The sequence below is a fragment of the Cariama cristata genome, unplaced genomic scaffold (genome assembly GCF_000690535.1).
Source record: "Cariama cristata isolate BGI_N322 unplaced genomic scaffold, ASM69053v1 scaffold17752, whole genome shotgun sequence".
Classification (NCBI taxonomy): Eukaryota; Metazoa; Chordata; class Aves; order Cariamiformes; family Cariamidae; genus Cariama; species Cariama cristata.
This window is the reverse complement of record NW_009602302.1, coordinates 1-19,778: the sequence shown is the minus strand read 5'-3', so window position 1 is coordinate 19,778 and position 19,778 is coordinate 1. Positions and strand designations below refer to the sequence as shown.

The window sequence follows — 19,778 nt, the reverse complement described above, 5'->3', positions numbered from 1 at the left end:
GTCGTCTCTTACGACTGTGGCCAGAGTGAAGGTGCTGTGGAAGACAGCACCTTGTCTGTGGCAGTCAGGGGCAGGGCAGTCTGTGTAGGAGAGTGTGTGTGTGCACACGTACCTTTGCACAAAAAGAAAACTTGCATATCACTCAGTATGTCCGTGCAGCCTAACTCAGTGCAATACAGAGGTATGAGAACTAGTGTAGGTAATAATAAACTCAGGAAAGCAAAAAAAGAATAATTAATGAGATATTCATTTACCAAGGGTAATCAGGGCCCTGCTAAACTGACCATATTGCTTCCACTTCTAAGCCAGCTCAGGAATCTCGGCATGGCATTTCCATGACAGAAACAGGGTGACATGTGCTCCCCTCCCCCCTTATTTATGGGACATGTGTGCAAGCAGCTATGTGGGAAAAAACTTAGTTCAGGTGTCCTGCGTTGATCCAGAGGAGCAGAAGGAAAGAAAACGCCTGCAACCTCGTATGTGTATTCTTGAGAAGGAATTCGTTTAATCAGACAAATACCTTCTAGTCTAAATCACGCGGAGTTATTTCTTCACTAAAAAAATCTCATGTTTTATCCATTCTTATTATATTGCATCAGAGAAAAACGAGGACTACCATTTTAAAACAGCATTGCAGTTATGTATGAAAGGCCACTGTTCTGCTCGTAAGGGTTTCCCCTCACAGTTTAGAGGTAAGCTGTGTCAGCATCTTCTCGAGCTTTATTGCTAGCGCCATGTTACCTTTAATCCTTAATTTTCCTGACATGAAGGCCAGGGTCGGCTTTAGTTTACCTAAAAAGAAGAAACAGAACTATCAGAAAATGAAAAGGAGCTGCAGACAGCCTGTGCACGGAAAACATAATGCCACTACAGTGAGACCTAGTAGCTATATTGCTACCAAGTTCTGCCGTAAAAGCAGTGCGCATTTAGGAAACACAAATTAGAGATGTGCAGAAGACAAATCCGCCAGATTGACTGGATTCTTTCTGAAGCTACACTCGCTGCTAAAATTTCAATATCTGGTTAATAAAAGCCGTATAAGCTTTTGTGCCCGTCCCGTTCGCAGAACAAGAGAGTGCAGAACAATCCGAGGAGTTCCACCCTACACTTTCACCGGAGCCACAACAAGCCGAAAGCTCCTCCATCCCAGCATGACAAAGCCAGGAGGCTGTCTGTTTGCCCATCAGCAGAAGGTTTTCTGGGCACCGGTACCTGCGTCCACCCTGGCAAATGCCTTTGTCACTCACCTGTGAACATCTTCACAAAGTCGGCACTCGACATGTTCATAACCACATCAGCCGTCACAGGAGGCTTTCCGAAACCAGCGCTCCCAGCCTTGGTTTTCAGGTCAATATACCAAGTGCCTCCTTCATCACCTGAACAGAGAGCGAGAAGAGGTGACAAGGCATCAAGGTGCGCCATGCCCTCCCTATTGCTCCCTGTCAGATGGCCGCTGCCGTGTCCATTTGGAGCTGTTACGTGGCAGCACACCCGCTGGCGGTGCTCTGCAAGAAGTTACCACTTGCCCCACGTCCTGCGCACAGGCAAAGCCAGTCTCTGGCAGACGCCCTGCAGCACCACGCGTCGGGGACACGGACAGAAGAGCCCCAAGGCAGCACTTTGCTGGCAGAGCTGGCGGCAGGTGCCGCTTTTAACAGGACTCCGCGAGCACCCCAGTCTATCATTACATTAAGCCTGTGCGGCAGGACCAGCGCTGTGACAAAGCCTGCCCCTGTACGCGGGGGGTGGCAGAAGCTCCCTGCGCGGGCTGAGGTTGGTCCCGAGAAGGAGCATCCCACGGAACAGAAGAAAGGGCGGTCTGTTTCAGGATCAGCTTCAAAAGGTGAGAGCTTCTGTTTCAAAACACCCAGTGCCTTTTACTCTAGGAGCGTGAGCATGTGAAGGTTTTACAAGTGATGGTCTTACCAGATAATTCAAACTGAAAGACACCCTGAGTAGTTCTCACGTACTCTTCGCTCAGTGCCCCCTGGATAACTCTGAATGTGTCTGCAACAGGACTCAATGGCTTGGCTGGAGCAGAGTCTGTGTTGACCTTAGCCCCATCTGATCCTTCATCCTGGGATCCACCTGATTTCTTCTGCTCCTTGACCGCTTGGGAAGCACCTACAAGAAAGAGATTATTTTTGTCTTTCAAATGCAGAACACTTTAAAACTGCAGGTAGAAACGTGCGTAGAGAGATCCGTTTGAAAGGATTTAAGCTGCGCAGCAGGGAAAATGAGGATTTGCCCCTTTCAGTATTAATACTGGTAAAGGATGGCTTTTGCACCTGGGAATCTGAACAGGTGTACAGCACTGACGGTCACTCTGCAATACATTTTGCTTCCTAATACGTCAAAAGAAAAGTGAAAATAAAACCACAGCAAAATTCAGACTGTTCACAGTTCATTACAAATGCTTACACAGCACACCGTTTTCTAACGCAATCCATACACTCCTGACAGCACTCACCAAAAATAAGTTGGCGTCTTTAATAAACACCACTTTCACCTCAAAATACTTCTGCCTTGTCTATCTTGCTAAGACATGGATATTTCCATTATTCTGTAAGTCAGTTCACTGCTTTCGTCAGCATCTTACTATACCACAGCGAATGGGTACAGTTAACGATAACGGACAGCCTTTGCAATTTACAAGGCTGATCAAGTTGAACAGCCTCTAAAAAGGCTGTAGCAAGTCTCTTAGGTGTCTTCAATGTCAAAAAACCAGTTAGGACTATTCTGTGAGTCCCTACTAAATAACCTGCGTTGTGAGGCCCATGGAACGATCACCATCCGTCCCTGGCAGAACAGTCCTACTGTGATTGCTCAAAAAGTATTTCCCAGGGAAAGGGACGCTGTTCAAACTTGGCCTCCTCTGCCCTTCTCTTTTCCCTGTTTTAGCACTCCTGTGAAACCCGTTCAGCATTCTTGGTTGCCCTCCTACTTCACGCACCACAATTCTGAAATAGCAAAACCAACCATTTTCTAAAAAAAGATTTCTGCATTTCATCTAAGAGATTGTACATCATGCAAGTTTCACCTAGGAAGCAACAGAGACCTTTTTTTAGATAAATTTGTCAAGACAGATCATATGGTACTCCTGCAAAATGTGCTCTTAGACTTTTAGTATTTTTTCCAGCAATATTTACCTGTGACCTTCAGTATAAAAAAAGATTCTTCAAAATAAGGCACTGATTATAAACAATGAAAATTTCAAAGTCCTGTGGAAGGTAACATTCGTTCCCTAGCTTTAAGTACAGAGGCTCCACAGCCACCTTCATAAATCTTACCCTCCAAATGAGAAAAGGGGTTTTGCAAATAGCTTGAAGGGAATCCATGCTCCTGGCAGAAAAAAAAGCCCCAACCAACTTGAAATGCACACGGCATTCATTAGCACCAGAACCAATCGACTTGTACACACAGTTCTTCCCGTCCTACATCTTTCAATCTTCACTGCTACCATCAAAACTAGAAGCGTTTTCAAATTGCTATGGAAAACATTTGGAAGTGAGAAACTATGTCATTAGCGGGTATGTAGTAATATACACATCGTTCTAGGCAGCAAAAAAATAGTTTTGAGTTGGGGAATTTCAATCAATTAAATTCATTATCAATTAATATAAATATGTAATTATTTTCTTATGAACAAGTAAAAACAAATAAACACTAAGAAAAACCCACCTCCTCTCCCCTCTGCACACCTCTCCTCCACGCTCCTTACTTATTTCTAACAAATTCTTACAGTTGCAGCCAAATTTGGGGACTACTTCTAGTAGCAGTGTACCCAGAAATGTTCTTAGCCTTTGTTGTTATGTATCCAAATCTTATTTAAAGTTCCAATCAAAAAGTAGTCTGTTTAAGGGCAATCTTTTAAGTATAATGATTCTTTTGCTAAAAATTCTCTTCTTAACGGGTTGAAATAACAGCACTGCTCATTAGGGTGCACATTTGTTAACAGTGAACAGGCGAAAGAATACCATACAGCCCATGGGGCAGGAGTATCAGTGATCTACACCCCTGGCATGCTATGTGATCTCGGACAAGTGGTGTTCCTCTGCTTGCCTCACTTTCTACCTGAAAAATTGGATGTTTCTACCTATTTCTGTATTCATTTTGAGATATATCCACTAAAGAGTGCTTAAGACTTGAGTGATGGTGAAAGGCCAAATTCCACTCAAACACACAGGAGGCTGGAAGGGCAGAAGCAAGTTTGTTGGGATCGTTAGCCTGGAGGAGACACGGTGTTTTCAGAGCTGACTGCTGGCCTGAAAGGTCTTCTCACTATCCTGAGGACACTCAGGGCGCAGCTGACATCGCTCACTAGGACCATTCTCGCTACCTCCTTCCAAACGGCCACGCTTTCCTCATCACTTTCCTCCGTGAAGCCAGGTGAGCCATGGGTGAAGGCTGAGGAACGAGAAACTGTTGGCAGAGCCGGGCACTGCCAGCAACAGCGGTCCACAATGGCAGAGGGAGCAGTGGCAGCCAGGGAGGTGTTGCTGCAATGCTATGGCAGAGGTTGCATAAATTAAAAGGCTGATGGACAAAATGCCTGACCCCGTAAAGTTAAAGGAGTTTTTGAAAGAGAAGGGTGTACCATGCTCTCCTGTGAGCAGCTGTGGGGGTCAGGGGCTAGCGCTGCTCCAGGATGAATGCTGCACCATGGGAGGGAAGGGCAGTTTGGGGGGATGCCTCCCCCGCCGCCGGACCTCGGGCACAGACGCAGGGGTGCTCAGCCCATGGGAAACCTCTGCTCCCCTGCAGCTCAGCACCTGGAGCCGGGGGGTGAGCTGTGGGCCTAATGCGCAGGCATCAGCAAAACTGCCGAAAGCCAATGCACAAGCCTCCCAGTTGGCACGAGCCATTCTTGGTTGCCCTCCTACTTCACACTACAATTCTGAAAAAGTAAAAGCAATGCTTTTCTAAAAAAGACTTCTCCATTTCATCTAAAAATTATTTAAATTGTGTATATTGTGCAAGTTTCATCTAAGAAGCAATGGAGGCTCTCCAGCCTGTTCTCTTGTACAAATTTAGCAAGGCAAATGAGACACTCCGGCGAAATGTGCTATTTGCTATTTAATTTCTCTTCCCAGCAATATTTACCTGTGACCTTCATAGTACCACAATTCAGATGGTTAAGAAGGGCTGAATGGATCCTTCAAAATAAGGCACTGGTTTTATACCATGAAAGTCCTGCAGGAGGTAACATTTTTTCACTAGCTTTAACTACTGAGTCACTTCCCTAAATCATACCCCGCAAATGAGAAAAGGGGTTTTGCCAAATAGCTTAAGTCCAAGCTCTTGGGAGAAGAGAAAAAAGAAAAAACAACTTGAAATAGAGAAAGAATTCATTATTGTCAGAAATTAGCCGGGGGTGAGCTGTGGGCCTAATGCGCAGGCATCAGCAAAACTGCCGAAAGCCAATGCACAAGCCTTCCAGCTTCTGCAGTGCTTTTTCAAATGTTATTTGCTTCTCACGCTAGAAAACCTCCTAGGAGGTAAACTGACCCTCCTGGTGTGGAAAAAAGGTCCATCCCTCCGTTTCCCCTATTAAATACTGGACAGAAAGAAAGACTTGAAGGGAAGAAGCATAGGGCCTTCTCCTGCAGGTATGTCTCCACCTGGCTGAACCCAGCAGCTCTCTACGCAGTCACGATGGCTCACTTACATGGAGCTCATTGCAGGCCTGAGGCTTACAAGCCTGGCACGGAGCGTGTCACAGTCAAGCCCTGCATTCCTCCTTACTTGGGCTGAGTGGCTGGAGAGAGGCTGAAGGAGAGTCATGCCTGAAGAAGATCTTCTCAGTAAAGCAGTTTTGCCTTCATCCATGCAGGATGGCAACCTTCAGAAAGCAAGCAGCATGAAAGGCACTCCAGGTGCAATGTGTTCAGACAGCCTTTGGCCCCTTCACCTTGGTCACGCGTCATTCCTACAGGAGTATGGAGCCCTGTGACAATGGGAACTGCAGTGACAGTGAAACAACAACTATCATCTCAACACACAAGGACTAGCGCACCTGATTATGGCTTAATTTGATTTCTCTTTAGGTCAGTAAAACCCGTCTCAATTCTTACAGGGAGTTCAGCCCCACCAGGTGATTTTCCCCTTCTAGCATCAGCTGTCAAACACGAATCCCTCTTAGGACACTGCGCAGAATCTCTGCGTGAAAGCTGAAGGGGGAAAAGACAAGCCGCCAACTTGTAGCAACAGGCAGGCAGCACAGCAAGGGCAGGAGGAGGTCAGAGCCTCCAGCGGGCAAGAGAGGGAGGAGGAGTTGATGTGGGAAGAGTTACATGTGGATGTGGCAGTGCAGGATTTGGAGGCGAGGCCTGACCTCGCAGTTAGTGTGAATTAAGAGGGACTTGTGGAGGAGGCAAAGGAAGGGAGAGGTATGGGTGAGCAGAAGACAAACAGTCCGGCTGCGGGCATTCTGACGAACTGGGATGGCAGGCAAGACGGAGGGAAAGCTCCGGTGTTTCGAGCAGGACTAGGAACAGGCTCAGTTCTAAGCAAAATCTCACAGATCCAGCAGAGAACGAAAGGATGTTGGAAACGACTCGACTCCACTGTTTTTCATTCCATGTAGGCCCCTACGTAATCTCCGTTTGGCCAATGTCCCTGGTCCTTCCCCTACCATATCCTTCTTGTTTCATGGCTGTCTTGTCAGTTTCAGCATCCAAGAAGAAGTCAGGCATCAGGGGGTGACCTAAAGGGTAGGAAAAATGTAACAGTAAGTCCAAGTAAAGTTGGACAGCACAAACAGGAATCTATTTTGTATGAAGCTACAGCCAAGTTTATAAGTACATTTGAAAAAAAGACATAGCATGAAATAACATGTTTAGAGTTTGGGTCATTTAAAATCTGACCCAGAAGCTTCTTAAATTTGCAATGAAAAACACGTGAAGAAGAGAAAAAAAATTCTATTTCAGTAGCCAGTAAATAGTAATATATATATCTACAGTGCAGATACATTTTCTTTTCATTAAAGTATTTTCCTAATTTAATATGCACTTGATGATTAGACGCTCAGTGGACTCGTACTCGTATGTCCTTTCCAGGAATGCATCTTCTGAAAGCTGAGGCAAAGCAACCTTTTACAGATTAAGTTAAGACCACTAGAAACAAAACTACATTAATATTCTCCATATGGCCTTCCCTCCTTCATGAACTTATTTCTCACCTTAAAAATTTGTTTTACCTGGTACAATTGCATAGACATCAAAATCTTTAACTCCTTCTTCTCTCAGCAGAACTTCATCAATAATGAAGTTTCCAGTGAAACTTTTTGGTTTTGTTAAAATGCAATATGCAGCATCTGCAAGGATATCCGTTTTCCTGCACTGTTTTTCTATTCCAGATCCTCCCAGCATATCCATAGCAGCTGTATGTATGGCTAGAAAGTTTGGAGGGTGAGAAAACAAAGCTTTAACACTGATTACATGAAATTCCTGTTTCTCTGGCAAGTACACAAATTTTGTTTTCCTTTCATGCAACAGGAAATGGTAGGAAGACAAAACTTTGAAATACTACCAACCAACAAATAATTCTCTAGAAGCACTGGTAAAAACCAGAAAACTATTAAAGGAACCAAAAAGTGGAATAATGGGCAGCACTTTTTATGACAGTCACATCCCTCTATCCCTTTATCAGTGCCTCCTGCCATGGATTATTTCCTTTGGTGATTATCACACTGAAAATCTTGATGCTTAATTTTAGCCTTGTAATAACTCCCATGAGATACCAAAGTGTCTCTCCTAAATTAATGAGAAACCGAATAGCAAAAACTCCAATAACTTGTTCAAGAAAGGCTGTGTTAGACCTAAGAATAAAATTCAGACCTCCTAAGCTTCTGGTTGTTTTATTAATTAATCCTACTAACTTCTGCACCATTCCATTAGTCTTCTTTATGCGTTCCCCAAGGGAGCTATTAACATTGTGGCATGTTCCAGTCTAAGTCTAATTTGCTCTTCCAAGTATCCATTCCATTTTTCTTTCATCCTGTTCCACAGAGAGGCTGTTTGGTTGCAGCTTTTGGCATTTGCTGTATTACTGCTTTCCCGTCATACAGTTCTGCTTCATGACTTTTCCCCATCTGCTGTTTAAGACTCAACACTCTGCCCGCACGTTTTGGGACAGATTGGCAAATCCTCTCCTACACCTGGGAACGGCAGATCCTGGAGGTGGAAATATAAACCTGATTTTAAATCACGCCCTCCTTTCAGCGTTTCCATTCCACACAAAGTAACAGCAGCTTTGATGCAGAAATGATCCCAACATCCCTTAAAATGCAAAGAACGGGCACTGTGCAGGACACATCTACCTGAGCTGGCTCATTCACCTTCTAAAGTAGGAACTGGGAAAAAGGATGGCAGTTTTCAATGCTGGTCAGGGAGATCCCGTTCAAGTGTTTTCTAGAGAAGTGCGAGAGTGGGTAGATGTCCTTGTTGACTCCCTTATTCTACTCTTCTGTGGTGAGGATTAGCCCCTAGGTTTCATTTATCTTTGACCAACCTCAGCTTCTTCTTTTCTAATCAACTGAACTGCTATAAATACACACCTAAATAAAAAAAGTGGCAAACGGATTACACCTAGGTCTTCCTAGGTCTTTTTCTCATTTTTAAGGATAGGAAATAAATTTGCCTTTCTTTGGTCCTCTGAAATGCGATCTGTCCTGCATGATTTTTTAATTTTTTAAAAATAACTACCAATAGTTCAGGGAATATTTCTGTCAAATACTCTGATGAAATTTACCAGGTTCTGTTGACCTGAATATATTCCACTATTCTGAAGATTCATTAACCTGTTCAACTTTGCTGGCCCACGCTTCTGCCACTTCTCTGTTAGTGTCAACTATTATGCTTCCAAGCACAGTAAGCCTATGCGCACAGACCAAAGCGAAATGGGTTTACACAGGTACTGCCTCATAGTCTGGCTGCACATTGTTCTACCTATTTCATATAAAGTGCTGCTGTTTTTCCTCTAAAGCACACGAAGAGTCTTCCAGTCCTGTCCCAGGATACCTCTATTATTCACATGCACTCTTAGTGATGGGATTGCCCTTGCCCTTTTGGTAGGCTTCCTCTTTCATTTTTAGATAAATGGAGAGCTCCTGGCATCTTATTACCAGCATACTTTAACATGGTTAAAGAGTTGGATGAATCAACAGATACTGGCATCCACACTAGCACTAAAGCTATCATATTTGTATGAGATTATAGTGGATTTTTTAATTAAGAACTCTGCAACTGTATTTTAGATACTGTGGAAGTCTGTAACTCTCTTTGGCGATCATATGACAGTAGTTAACGTTCTCACCTTTGGAAGATGAACCTTCCAAAAATAACATCTTTTGTACTGGAGAATTTGCACATTATTATCCTCTGTTACACTTGAGGGCACATCAGTTTTCATGGAGGTATCACTGATTTATATAAATATTGAGAGCTCATCTAATATTTCTAAGAGTCTTAAACTGAATGAGCAAGAACACATACAGCAAATACAAAGCTCTGTCTCCATATCTTTGATTTTACAGAAAGCTTAATTACTTTTAAATTACTTTGCTGCATCTCACAGAGAGAAATCTTTATTAAAAAAGCATTTATTAGAATATACTGTTGTCATTTGTAAACTGAGTCTTCCTGCACTTCCAAGCCTCATGTTCTGCAGTTCCTGAGGGGACAGGTATTAGCTGCACTCTATAACAAGTGTTATTCTCTTACTCATTTTAGCAGGTACAAATGTGTTACCAAGGACACAGTGGCACTCTAATGCATAAGAGAAAGATACTACTTTCTTTGGATTGGAGTTCCTCCTCAATAAGAATGTCACATTTTCTAGCAGTTTAATTAATACCATCATAGACATCCTTTAATACCAGACCATATCTGGGACACTGGTACTATTACTGACATTTGGAGTGCTGCAGCATATGCAAACGCTGGAAAGAAATAATGTATTCACCTATGCAACATACGACTTAATGTAAATTCTGCCTATAAAATTAGCCACCCCTCTGAAAAATTCTTCATCATGAGTGGGTGGACAAGTTCTCCTAGGTTCTATTTTCCCTCGCCATGAAAAACAGGAAGCTGAATTATTCAGATGGGTGGGGGAAAACACCTACATTGCAAAATAAACACCTAGTATAACCAGTTAGTTAAAAGGGAACTGCAGCTCCTAACAGGAAAACATTGAAAAATGCCTGGGTACCAACACTTCTAACACTAGAGCACTGGCCCCAGAAGAGGATCTTGGTCCGTATTTTTATTTGCTCTTCCTTCTTCCCTCCCTCCACTAGTTAAGGGAATAAACTCTGCTTTTGTAATGTTTCGTAGCACCACTGTTACGAAATGACTGGTCTCACACCACTAAAGGGCAGGATTACCCTCTGTCTTTACTGATTTTAACATCAGTATCATTTCTGCACATAGATGTACTTGGGGCGAAGAGACTGGCCTCTTGGGCAAACAGCTGCCCAGGCCTTGAACAGCAGCCCTGATCCTCACTGACGCACAGACAACAAACTGAAGTTAATGCAATGTGGGAGCATCGAGCTGTTTTTCTTCCATACAGCTCTTTCATTTCCTGTGACTTGCAAACAGATGGTTCTGCAAACAACCATTTGCTGGCCCACTGCACCAAAACTTCTACAACAGAGGTTTTTTTAATTACTTCTGCATTTACGGAGGTATGTATCTTGTCGGTTCCATCTATGCTCTGAAAATTTAACTAGCAAGGAATTCTAAATAGTACTACATACGCAGACGTTTAATACCTACTAATGAAATTATGCTAATACTTTTGTGACTCTGTCCAAACCAAAACTCTGGGTGCATGAGAAAGAGAACAGACAAGCCAAATACTACACAGATGCTTCAGCCAACTGAACGGGTTGAACAGGTTGCTCACTAGCTGAAGATGAGTTTGGATCAAAGTGGCAATGGTCTAGTGAGAACTAGGAATGAAAACCAGCACCCGTGTAGGATAAAAAAAACAATATCCAAAAGAACAGCTTATTCTCCTGAACCAATTCCAGAAGAAGTCTATTGACTTACATTGAAGTATATTCAAAGTCAAATAAAACAAGCTGTAGAAGACAAAATGCGGAAAATCATTACTTTAGTAGCATTAAAGAAAAAAAAAATAAATCACCTGTTTTAGGCCATAAAGCATTGACAGCAACTTCTCCTCTAAATTCTTCTGCCATTCCCAAGACACACATGGACATTCCATATTTAGAAATGGTATACGCTAAGACAAGAAGTATGAAAAAAAAAAATTTACACTCTATCAACAGAACTTTAATTATGAAGGAAAGAAAAAACCAAATTATTTGTTCCTAAGGAAAACTAAGTTTTTGGGGACAAAACAATATGTCCATAAAGTCAAAAATCTCTCCCTTCTGCCCACCACCCTCAGCAGATACAAACTGTAGTCTGCCATCTTTTCGCTACAAACAAAATGAGAGCTACACGTTTTGACAAAAACAACTGAAGCCTAGCCGTATGGTGGTTTTGTTGTGCTTTTTATACACAGCACACTGACAAGAAGGCATACCAGCCACTGACGACAAAACTACTATCCCATAGAAAACAAAAACGGAAAAAAGAAAAAAACAAACCCAGGAAATTCTAGATCCTTGTCATCTATTTTCAGAAGGGAAACTTTTTTGGGGAAAAACTGGGAATTGCTGGAACAGTTTAACATGACAAGCGTCCAAAATGGAAAGGTTTTTTTTCAGTTTTAAAATAACCAACATTAACCTCAAGACAAAATGGAGTCCCTTTCCCACCTCAAAAGACAACATTGAGCTTTATCTTTGTTAAATCAAATGTGAAACTGAATTAGTAAGAAAATAGATTATGGGTTTCAATCTCTATTTGGAACAGAAAATATTTTGTAGTCTTAAGAATTCCCATGAAAAAGCACAAACTCTTACCTTGAAAACATTCTTGAAAACATAAAGGATGTATTAGGCCATGAAACCTGCACTACATTTTCCCACACAACAATTTTTTTTAGGTTAGGTACAAAACAGTCTGGGGAACTGTTAGTGCCAGTCTGTATATAGTGCTAAAGATACAAGATCTGGCATTCTGGGCTGGCACTCCTGCACATTTCAATACGGATTTACATGGTTCTGAAAACATAACAACAAAGGCTCTGAATGTTACTCACCACAATGATTTTTGAACCACATGGGATGCAGATTCAAAGGTGGGCTGAGGTTCAGGATATGGGGGTTCCTACTCTTCCTCAAGTGGGGAAGGCATGTTTTAGACCTGAAAGACATGATTCAGACAAATTGCTCATCTCTTATTTTATGGAACACCTATAATTACAGTAAAAACCATATTAGCAGACCAGTATTTTAATTTTCATGAAAATCCAACACTCAGCTGAGACTCTGCCCTTGTATCAATTATTTAACTGATATAAAGAACAAAAAAAAAAGTCTGTCCTAGCTCACTTATCTCAAGCCTAATATTTATTCCTGCTAACTGGACCACATTCTCCAAATAATGCAGCAGCGTCCACTAAAGCTGATTTTCCAGATGCTCAGAAGCCATATTCTCCTTGTAATAGTTCTAGTAGGGGCAATAAAACAGTGTGAGGTAAAAAGTGAAATTAACAGAGCAGAGCATCATTTAATCATATTATCTTCTGATCCCATACCTATTTCTTCTTTCAAACCACATTAAAGAAATCATACTGTACTGTGGGAGGCTATTACAAATATTCCAAGCAAAACTGAAAATTTATTCTCTGCTAACTGGAAGAGTCACTATTTCATTCAACTTAGAATTTACACATATCTGTAAGTCATAAACTTTACTTTACAGGAACCATCATTTGACTTCACTTGTAGCACTAGGGTACATGTTTGCATTTTATCTCCACCAGAGAATTTTTAACTAAGCTTCACAGGAAGAACACCACTGCAGTGGACTACACTACTGACCTACTGTTCACACATTTCAAGAGGACCCAGGCATATTGTCAGCCACATAAGGGACATCTTCAAGAGCAAAATCATGACAGTAGTAAAGTAAATCATTTACCACCTGCTTAAATGTCCTGTGACCACAACTCTTTTCAGTGGCAGCGTGCAAGGTTCACTAACAGATGTCTCAATTTCTTAATGCACAGGAACCAAGAATATGTCAATAGCTACACTCCGTAAGACGGGACATCCTCCCTACCCCCTCCACACAGACAAAATATCCACACCATTTTGTTTGATAGCTATTGTAACTTTCTGAACATTAAATTGAAAACAGATCTCTACAAATTATGAACAGAAGCAACATACAAAGCAAGGGGAAGAAAACGCTGAAATGTTTGACTAGGTCTTCCCGACTGACAGTTATAAACGCAATGACAAAGACCATTCGTAACCTCCCTTGAGAGGCATTAATCTTTCATATACTCTTCCATTCGCAGCAACACAGAACCTGCTTTTAATCAGGCAGAGTAGCACCCAAAGCAAAGACGACTTTAAGAATTCTCCATTAATTTGGAATAGCTAGATTTACCATCAAGAAAGTAATTGTCACTGTTGGGACAGTGAGGGGGAAACGAAGCTTGTCACTGGCAATACAGCGGAACCCATTCAGAGATTTCGCAAGAGATACCCACAGAGTATTTTCTGGAACATCAAGCTCCAAAATCAATTTTCCTTTCTGAGTGCAGAACCACTTACACTTACAGCCTTTCAAAAGTAAGCATCACAGGGTGGAAGCACAGAAATCTCACTCTGCAAGCAGAGTCTTTCTTTGTTCCACCCTCCTTCTCTTTCTGTGCTATCTACAGGTCGTGCATGTGTCTCTAATTCAGAAAGCTGCTATTCATGTGTATTTTTACACTATTCTAATGGAAAATTCCTTCACTGATTCTTAGCAAAAGAACACTAAGTAATGTAATCATAATATCTGATAACCAGATTCACCTGCAAAAAGGAGAATGACAGACACTATTCTACACAAAACTTTGATATAAAAGCTCCTGATCACACCAAGCAACAAATGAATTTAGAGAATCTGCATAATTCTAAGGGCTTTTTTATTATTTAAACACAACGCTGTCAAAATCAAAGTTTTCATTTTAAAACACAGCAACTTTAAATGACAACCTGTAAACCTAAAGATCATCTCACCTACTGAATCCATTTCCTTATTTTGCTCATTTTTTGGACCACAGGAATGGTGAAATCAAATCTTGGTATGTTAATTTAAATAAATGATAGAATTGATAAGCTGAAAGTAGGCAGAGAACACTAAATTGTTAAGTTACATCTTTAACACTTCTCTTTTAACTATGGTGAGTTATACAATGCCTCTAAAGATGAGAAAGAAGCTTATGAGAAGGAAGCTGACAAACAAAATGTTGCACTTGATGAAAGCAAAGAGTAAGTCATTTTGCTTGAAATGAAAGAGCAAACAGCATTTAGGAAAGCCAAGCTGGAGCTTCATTTGAAATAAACTAGTTTCTGCTTCCTACCTGCATGGAGGTGCTTGTGAACACTTAATGACTACAGTAATAAGGTTCTTGTTTACTCCACCTTGCAATTAGTTCTTGCAATTAATTTCAAATCAGTTGGCCAATAACCGAGCAATTTCCTGTGAACACATGTAGAATACTTGCACTCCGACTCTAGCACAGCAATACAACTACACAATTTCTCAGAAAAACTGAGATAACATCATACATTTTGTTACAATTACTTTGCCTCTTTCGCCTAGCACTTACGTAAGGTAGGTTCCTCGTACATTGACATCCATCATAAGATTGACTTTCTTCGTTTCTGTTTCCAAAGTGCCAGTCAAAGAGATAGCGCTTGCATTGTTCACCAAAATATCGATACCTGGTTTTAAAATAAGCTATTTCACATCAGCATTTAAAGACAAAAAGCACAAGGCTGTTCTTTTATCTTTTTGTTTGAACAATCTGCCTGTTAATGTCTCCCCCACACCTTAGCATACCTCCAAAAGTCTTCACAGCTTTGTCCACGGCATTAATAATTTGCTGTTCTTCCCTCACATTAACGACACATGGCAAAGCCTTTCCTCCAGCTGCTTCAACTGCACAATTAAAAAATTAAACATTTAAAAATTTGCTTCAGATGGAACAAATAGCACGAACCTACTGAGAATCTCTAATTCAATGACATGCTTCGAGAAGGCACTGAAAATCACACTCTTAAATTGCGACCTTTTTACATGTTGCATAAAGAAGAAGGAAGCTAAAACCAAATCTTAACACCAAGAATGTGTATGGTACACACATACATCTCACTTAACATAGCATTTTCACACCTATACACACATGTCTTCATTACAGTAATATTTTGATACCTCCCAGCATTCCTGGGAGGCAAGAGAAGCACTAAGCTTATTTCATTAAAGGTGAGTCAGAACTATGAGAGTCTATGTGGTTTTCCACTCGGGTATGACAATGAAGTTAGGGCATATACCCAGCCCAGCACCTGAAGCCCACCCTCAATTATTACAACTTACTCTCTGCTGCAGCAGTGTAGATAGTCCCTGGAAGAGTAGGATGGGGCTCAGCTGTCTTGGCAGCTATCACGATGTTTGCACCATCCTTGGCAGCTTTCAAAGCAATGGCTTTGCCGATGCCCCGGCTTGCACCCGTGATGAAGAGAGTGCACCCTGCTAGCTTCCTAAAGGTGAAGTGGGAAGTGGAGGGTAAAGGAGAGAGAGAACGAAGCAAAACCTGTAAATCACTGACTTTTAGGACTCTTTAAGGGCAAAGAAATTAGCACAGTCTTCCAACCAGACAAACGCCTTCATCATTTTAATAAGAAAGCAGCCTCTGCATACAAAAGAAACGGCTACATCTACAGCAAAGCACAGTACCACTGAAGATAAGACCAGTCCCGAAGTTTGCAAACACTGTAAAAGAAGAAGGTTACACAGGTCACCCAATTACATTTCTCTGTTTTTGTAAAAGGGTCTAACACACTGTTTACAACAGAGCTGCTACGTTCTCCAACAATGGAAAAGGAGTAAGTTGTAAAAATGAAATGCCACTTTCTAATGAAACAACATCTACACAGCTCTCTGTAATTTACTGATCACAGCCCTCTAAACACAAAAAACTGCTGTCTCAACTCGGTATAAAGTTCAAGTCCAGAACCGCAATGCTCATATAGGGTGCCATATGCAAGTGTCAAAAATCTGATTTTCAGAAACGACAATTATTTCTCTAAAAGGTTTTACACTAAACTCAATCATTTCCCCAGTAACTGCATTTAATCCAATGAGACCCCCCCCAAAAATGTGTCCAATCAAAACCTCTCGAGAAACTAACACGTTTCAGAGTGTCAGACAGATGTCTGGCTTACACAAACAATGTCACTGAATTTTTGAAAAGCAAAAGATCAACTCCAGTTTAAAGCATATTTGACAATAAAGTCTCTTAGTCCATTGGCTTTCCACAGGAAGGAATGTGCATTGCAGTGTTCTGTGTAAAGCCTGCTTTCAGTAACTATGTGGAAAAAACCAAGAGGTCCAAGTTTTCAACCACAAGAGAATTCACATAAACTATGTGCTACAGCAACTGCATTTTCACTTGCATCACAAATGTTACAAACCAGCCTCTAAGCCTGCACTAGTGTTCCTTTCGGTCGGGGCCAGACTTGACTTACTACTGTTTCTCCAGGTCTGTTTTTTCCCTCCAAGAGGATCCCTCTCTAAAATGCTCTCTAGGAGCCTAAGTGTTTGCTTTCAGAAGGCAGAAAACTAGGATGGGGCAGGCAGGGTGAGGGATCTTCCCCTGCAGTGGCAAGGTTAGGCAGCTGCAGGGTCCCAGAAAGCCAGTGAAGCCCTGCAGGTGTCATTTCCAACAGCTTTTCCTCTGCAAAAATGGGTCCTGGAAAGGCACAGAAAGAAAAATCTCAAAACAACACAGCGAATCACAAAAAACTGCTGTCAAGAGTCACATGCACAGTGAGGAAAGTGCGTATCTGGAATACACCGCCAGATCATAAAACACAGTCAAGTAAGGCCAGAATCTGGTCAGCAGACACCAGCTTAGTCGGGGAAGAGATAAATGGGGTCCAGCAAGAAGCAGCTCTGAAGGAGAAGGAAGCCGAGGAAAGCTGGTGGGGTTTTAAGCCCCTCCACGGGCAAGCGTGGTCCATTCAGGAAGACAAGCAGATGTACCAGGGGACCAGCACGGCTACGCAGGGAACTCGTGACTCAGCTTCCATGTGCAAAGGTGTCACACGGGGAGCGGGAGCAAGGACAGGCCACAAAGGAGGAATTGAAAATACCACCAGTGCATGTCGGGGTGGTGTCAGGAAAACCAAAGTTCACCTGCAGCTGAGACTTGTGAAGGACATCAAGGGCATAGCAGCTTCTGCTGCTACACCGGTAGTAAAAGCAGGCCCTTTGCTCAATGGGCTGGGTGAAAGCAAGGTTTTCATCGCCACCTCTCACATTTTTGCATCCAATCTAACATATTATGGTCTGGATGGGTGTACAACCTGATGGGTAAAAAACTAGTTGGCTGGTCAGGCTCAGAGAGTCGTGGTAAGTAAGTCATACTCTGCCCAGAGACCGGTAACAAGTGGGGTACCACCTCTGCTCCTGGAGTAGTCCTGTTTAACATCTTTATCAACAACTTGAAGGAGGTGACAAAATGCTCTGGGGGTGTATGACAACCAGTTCACAGGCTTGAGGGCAGGGGAGGGTTGATAGCTTGATGGCTATCCAGAGGGTCCCCAACAGGCTAGATGAACAGGAACCTCATGAAATTCAACAAGGAGAGGCACAGTTCTGCACCTGGGAAGAAAGAGTCCCTGCAACGACACAGGCTGGGTACTGAATTGCCAGGGAGCACTACCCTGAAAAGGCCCTGGAAGCCTTGGCAGAGATCAAGCTGAGCATGAGCCACCAGTGTGCCTGGCAATAGCAGCCAGCAGCATCCCAGGCTACAAGAAAGCCATAACGAGAATATCAAGGGAAGGGATTATGCCCCTCTATTTGGCACCCATAAGACCGCACTTACATCCTGTGACAAGTTTGGGGTCCCTCAGCACGAGGTATGTGTTGACAAATGGAAGCAAGTTCCACAAAGGTAGACAAAGATGGCTGGAGGCTCAGCACTTGCATGAGAGTGACAGTTCAGCTGGGAGAACAGCTTTGGGGGGACCTAGCCGCAGCCTCACAATACCTATGCAGTGATTGACGAGATGGAGCCAAGCACACCTGCTGTGGTGCTGCACAGGAGGATGAGCGACAAGCCCTTTCAACTCGAAAGAAGACAATTTCAAATCAGAGAGGTTCAGATCCTCCTCCCCATGGCGATAGTCAGGCCACAGAGCAGAGGACTGAGCTGTTTCCAGCCTTGGAGGTTTTCAAGACCCAAATGGACAAAGCCCTACGCAACCCTGTCTGATCTCCCAACTGACCTGGCTTTCAGCAAGAGGTTTGACCAGAGAGCTCTAAGGTCCCTTCCAACCTCAATTATCCGATGATCCAATCTGGAAGAGTCCAGCTGCAGATTCAATTCCTTTCCCCAAACTATTAATCTATTCAATCTCCAGTCTACATAAACCTCCTTCTTCTCCCTAGGCTTACAATCACCACTGATTACATTCACTCTCTGGAGCTCCTTCCTTCAATTCTAGCTCCACAATCTCCAATTCTGCCCCTACAGGCCACAGAAACAGTGCTCACCAAAATAAGCAAAGCCCTATTAACAGGAAAAATTAATTTTTACCTCATCCCTTCTGGAACATTGAGCTAACTTGATACTACCTCTCACACTCCTTTTAATTTTTAACCATTCTTGCTTCTTCCTTCATTGTACTTCTAATCATGTCTCACTCAACAAGTTTCATTTATCCTCTGTAAGCTGGTGTGACAGCATCCACAAAGCCAGACGGACCAACCTCTTAAAATGCTTATTCAGTTTCCCCAGAAGAACTGCCCAGTTTTACCCTGCTAAGCAAGCTGAGAAGCTTGCAAAACTTGGGATTTATTTCTCAATTCACTTAGCAGTCCAGTAGTTTACCAGTTTTTAAAGCATGTGCTTGTCTAAAATTGCTTATGACCCGTATTGTGAAGGGTGCATTGTTATTGCTTCCATCGCCACTGAATTCTGGCAATAAAATAGAAAATGTCAAATTCACTTCTGTGCCGTGCAGTCTCAGGGATCTTGAAATAAATAAGACAGGTTCCTTTCTGACCAGGCATGACTGCTAATAGAGAAACCTGCAGGTCACATCAGGGACACTTTTTACAAATTGCTTACAGATACGTTAGGAATTTAATGAATACTCCTGCACTACAGGGACAAATAATACCAACTTATCTTCCTGGCTGTTAGCAGTGCTGGTTCTGAAGAAAGGCGGAAAATTACTCTAAATTAAGATCCTACACTGGAATAAAATTTGATTGCCAGGTAAAAAGGTACTGGCTTGCAACAAGAGAAATAGCTTAATACGTATAAAATTACAGATACACTACCCAAGTTAGAGGAAAGCCCTCCAATAACTATTTCCATTACAAAACGCCCCGCTTTAGGCCACTGACTAACGATCCTCACAGATTTCCAGGGCCTCTCGAGTCCCCACCGGCCCCCTTATCAGCCGGACTTGCTTCCAGCCTCCCTGCCGCGGGCAAACTCCCCGACCCGGCGCTCTGACGTCACCACCCGTTGCACAAGCACAAGCAGGCGACCTCGCGGCTGGGCGTGACGTGACTGGAGGCCGCCGTGACGCGAGGTGCGGGCAAAGCCCGCTCACAGAC

At 42.7% G+C, this 19,778-nt stretch overlaps 1 protein-coding gene across 1 annotated transcript; it reads right to left on the bottom strand.

Annotated features, from left to right (window-relative positions):
* Nucleotides 1-679: 679 nt before the first annotated feature.
* HSDL2 (hydroxysteroid dehydrogenase like 2) lies at nucleotides 680-15,682 on the bottom strand (the record flags this gene model as incomplete). The annotated part of the gene is made up of 10 exons (XM_009694720.1): nucleotides 680-792; nucleotides 1,248-1,376; nucleotides 1,927-2,124; nucleotides 6,635-6,706; nucleotides 7,199-7,393; nucleotides 11,155-11,253; nucleotides 12,181-12,284; nucleotides 14,752-14,866; nucleotides 14,985-15,083; nucleotides 15,519-15,682. Coding segments are annotated over 10 exons (1,288 nt in total), but the record flags the coding sequence as incomplete, so codon positions are not given.
* Between the last annotated feature and the right edge of the window lie 4,096 nt (nucleotides 15,683-19,778).